A 3,809-nucleotide genomic window follows, 5' to 3' on the forward strand; every position below is an offset into this window, starting at 1 on the left:
CAGCCCCACCCCCTGCTGTAGGCCCAGCCCCCTCTGCTGCAGCCCTGTCTGTCTGTCAGCCTGTTTTTCTGTCTGTCAGCCTGTCTGTCTGTCTCTCAGTCTGTCAGCCTGTCTGTCTCTCAGCCTGTCAGCCTGTCTGTCTGTCAGTCTCTCAGCCTGTCTGTCTGTCAGCCTGTCTGTCTCTCAGCCTGTCTGTCTGTCAGCCTGTCTGTCTCTCAGTCTGTCAGCCTGTCTGTCTGTCAGCCTGTCTGTCTCTCAGCCTGTCTGTCTGTCAGCCTGTCTGTCTCTCAGCCTGTCTGTCTGTCAGCCTGTCTGTCTGTCAGCCTGTCTGTCTCTCAGCCTGTCTCCATGTGCAGACAGGTGAGCTGCAGAGGAGGGATCATCCTGGTCATGAACTGTCTGTCTCCTCGACTGAAGCGCCGCACCTCTGAAACAACAAACAAACAAACAAACAAACAAACAAACAAACAAACAAAGCGGTTAAAGAGAGGACACTGACACAGAGCCTCAAAACAACTTCACTGTCAGACCGACACTGTCCTGCTCCTCCTGATGACATCAGAGGGGCGGGGCTATGACTCAGTGTGTGTTTATGTGTTTGTCACACAGCAGCACAACTTGCAGCCACACGCTCAGGCCCCGCCCACGCTCAGGCCCCGCCCACTCTCAGGCCCCGCCCACAACCAGGCCCTGCCCATGACCAAGCTCAGGCCCCGCCCACGCTCAGGCCCCGCCCACTCTCAGGCCCCGCCCACAACCAGGCCCTGCCCATGACCAAGCTCAGGCCCCACCCACTCTCAGGCCCTGCCCATGACCACACTCAGGCCCCGCCCACTCTCAGGCCCTGCCCATGACCAAGCTCAGACCCTGCCCACGCTCAGGCCCCGCCCACAAACAGGCCCCGCCCACGTCTGGGATGGCGAGGAAGACACAGGCCCTGCATTCCAAACCTCATACTTGCACTTTTTACTTTTAGTATGTACTGCAGCTGGCCTTACAGAGTATGCAGTGTAGTATGCAGTATGCATGCGTATGCATACTATTGGGACACACTCCATGCGTCCTCCCTGAGCTCCGCCCCTCTCGCTCACTTCCTCCTCCGTCCGTAGCTCCACATCTGAATGTTGTTGTTTCATACTGCGCTGTCCTCTGTCACTGCTGCTGTACCTGAGCCAGGTGAGGGCCAGGTGTGTGTGTGTGTGTGTGTGTGTGTGTGTGTGTGTGTGTGTGCACTCACCCTCTGGCTGCTGTGTGTGTGTGTGCATCCGGCAGGTGAGAGAGAGCGGGCGACACACGGCGTCGCTGCTGCACACACACAGCAGGAAGTGCAGGAGAGGATCATCAGAGCTGTCGTCACACACCTGCACACACACACACACACACACACACACACACACACACACACACACACGGTGTTACACGTACGAACAGGAAGCCGGCGCTGCTTGGAAAGTGATGAAACAGGAAGTTGTGCTGACCAGGCTCCGCCCCTGCGTGTAGAGGCGGAGGTGACCTCTGACCCTCAGCGCCCTCTGAAGCCCCTCCCACTGTGACTCAGCCAATCGCAGCAGAGGACGCACCAGCGGACAGGAAAACCAAACGTGAGCCTCGCCCGTCCCGTCATCCAGCACCACCCTGACACACACACACACACACACACACACACACACACACACACACACAGAAATCATGGCAACCGCTGTTTGAGTGCGTGTGTGTGTGTGTGTGTGTGTGTGTGTGTGTGTGTCTGACCTGGCTTTGGCCTGGAACACAGACGAGGTGGAGTCACACTGAGAGGAGGAGCAGCCGGCCTGCAGAGAGAGTTATTATTATTATTATTATTATTATTATTATTATCATTATTAATATTATTATCATTGTTATTATAGTTATTATTATTAATTAGAGTATTAGCAGGACTGATGCTGCAGCTGAGACCTTGTACAGTTCACACTGAGCATGTTTACATGCACACCATATTCCTGTATTACTCAGAATATCCTCAATAATCCAGTTGCACATGAGTCATGTAAACACACTGAACCAGATTAAGGTCAGATTCTGGATCAGACTTCTGGCATGTGCCTGTTCCAACCGGAATATTGCGCCATGTAAACACTTTAATCTGAAAACGCCCCGAACCGGAATATTCAGTCACGACTGCTCATGCTCGACTCGCAATGAATCCTGGGGCGTCTTTGTTGCTATGGTTACTGCAAGCGGGGAGAACGACCTGGCGAACAGCAGCCAGAGCCAGGAGCTGCAGTCTGCCTTCAGCTGATCAAACACTTCAGTATCATGGAGGATATCAGCTTCTTCTTCTTCTTCTTCTTCTTCTTCTGTATTTCCGGCAGCCCAGATGCCTACAGGCCGCTCCATCCCAGAGACGCAGGCTTGGGGTGCAGGAGGTCCGCCGGCAGGAGGTCCGCCGGCAGGAGGAGGTAGACAGGTGAGGCGAGGGCAGTGGATGACGTGGGAGGGAAGAGGAAGACCTCCTGGTGAGAGCCGGAGGCATTCAGAGCGAGCTTCACCACCACGGCTGCCTACGATGTCTGGCCAAGAGCCCACATGCCCGTTATGCCCCGCCCCCAGCAGCACTGGAACACGTCCTGGACCAGCCTCACCCAGGGCCGCTACACCTGGAGGCACAACCAGGTGTCTTGCAGTGCTGGAAACACGACGGATGAGTGTCAACGCCCTTCCACCCCCATCGTCCCGCTGGCAGGCAGCAACTTTTGCAAGGGCGAGGGTCAAGCCTGTCCCGCCACCTCAAGGCCACATGCTGGGCAGGTGAGCGGGGCAGCTGAGCGGGGCAGGTGAGCGGGGCAGGTGAGCGGGGCAGGTGACTGGAGGCTGCTGGCAGGCTCAGAGCACTGAGATCGCCTCCACCTACCTGCGACCGGACCTTCGCTCAGGCACGCTCACATCATCGAGCTCACGGCGTAGAGGAGGCCTACGAGCACAGGAAGCTGAGCTCGCCGCCCACGCACATCAACAAGGCTGGACAGTGAAGGTCCAACTGGTGGAAGTGGGCTGCAGAGGGTTTGTAGCCACCTCAACATCCAGTACCCCTTTCCCACCAAAGAGGCTCCAGGGCTGGTTCGGAGCCGGTGTCTGACTTAGCACCGGTTCTTTGGTTTTCCACCACCCAAGCACGGGCCAAAATGGTTCCAAACTGGTTCCAAACCGGTTCCAGGCGAGCACCAACTTGGAGCAGGGGCTGAACGGGAGCCAGAGAAAGAACCGATGATGCGGCCCACCACGTCATTGGTGGGTGGGGTTACAGACCCAAATGGGAGCAGCGAACGCTATAAACGTAAAGCTAAACGTAGTCGTCGTTTGTTCCGACCACGAATACGACGGGTAGCCGGCGATAATTGTGTTTTTTCGCCTCTGGATCTCTTGCCCCTTTTCCACCAGAAAACACCTGGTGCTGGTTCGGTGCTGGTGCTAGAGCCAGTGCTTAACTGGTGCCAACAAAGAACCGGTTTGCTTTTCCACCGGCCAACAGCCAAGCGGAGCCAAGTCAGAGCCACGTCATGACGTCATTGTAAAACGTGATCACGTGGGTGTGCGAGACGCTCGCTCGGAATCACAACAACAAACATGGACGAGCCACCGTAGCGATGCAAATACTGCTCATGTGTTTACAAGCCTACATTGCGGTCCAGAGGCGAAAAACGCAATTATTGCCGGCTAGCCGTCGTATTCATGGTCGGAATGAACGGTGAGTATGTTTAGCTTTACGTTTACAGCGATCGCTGTTCCCGTTCAGTCCAGCCATCAATGACGTGGTGGGCTGCATCATC

General features: G+C 55.9%; 1 protein-coding gene across 2 annotated transcripts in view; it reads right to left on the reverse strand.

Moving 5' to 3' along the window:
• Positions 1–251: 251 nt before the first annotated feature.
• ctc1 (CTS telomere maintenance complex component 1) overlaps positions 252–3,809 on the reverse strand; it is a 16,295-nt gene continuing 12,737 nt past the window's right edge. For both annotated transcript variants that reach the window (XM_030076337.1, XM_030076336.1), the window contains exons 22-25: positions 1,753–1,811; positions 1,479–1,635; positions 1,238–1,361; positions 252–427 (exon numbers count right to left, since the gene is read on the reverse strand). In XM_030076337.1, the coding sequence (XP_029932197.1) occupies positions 336–427; positions 1,238–1,361; positions 1,479–1,635; positions 1,753–1,811 (432 nt within the window). In that variant the 3' untranslated portion in view covers positions 252–335. The remainder of the gene's footprint in view (positions 428–1,237; positions 1,362–1,478; positions 1,636–1,752; positions 1,812–3,809) is intronic.

The sequence above is a fragment of the Myripristis murdjan genome, chromosome 18, assembly GCF_902150065.1.
Source record: "Myripristis murdjan chromosome 18, fMyrMur1.1, whole genome shotgun sequence".
Classification (NCBI taxonomy): domain Eukaryota; kingdom Metazoa; phylum Chordata; class Actinopteri; order Holocentriformes; family Holocentridae; genus Myripristis; species Myripristis murdjan.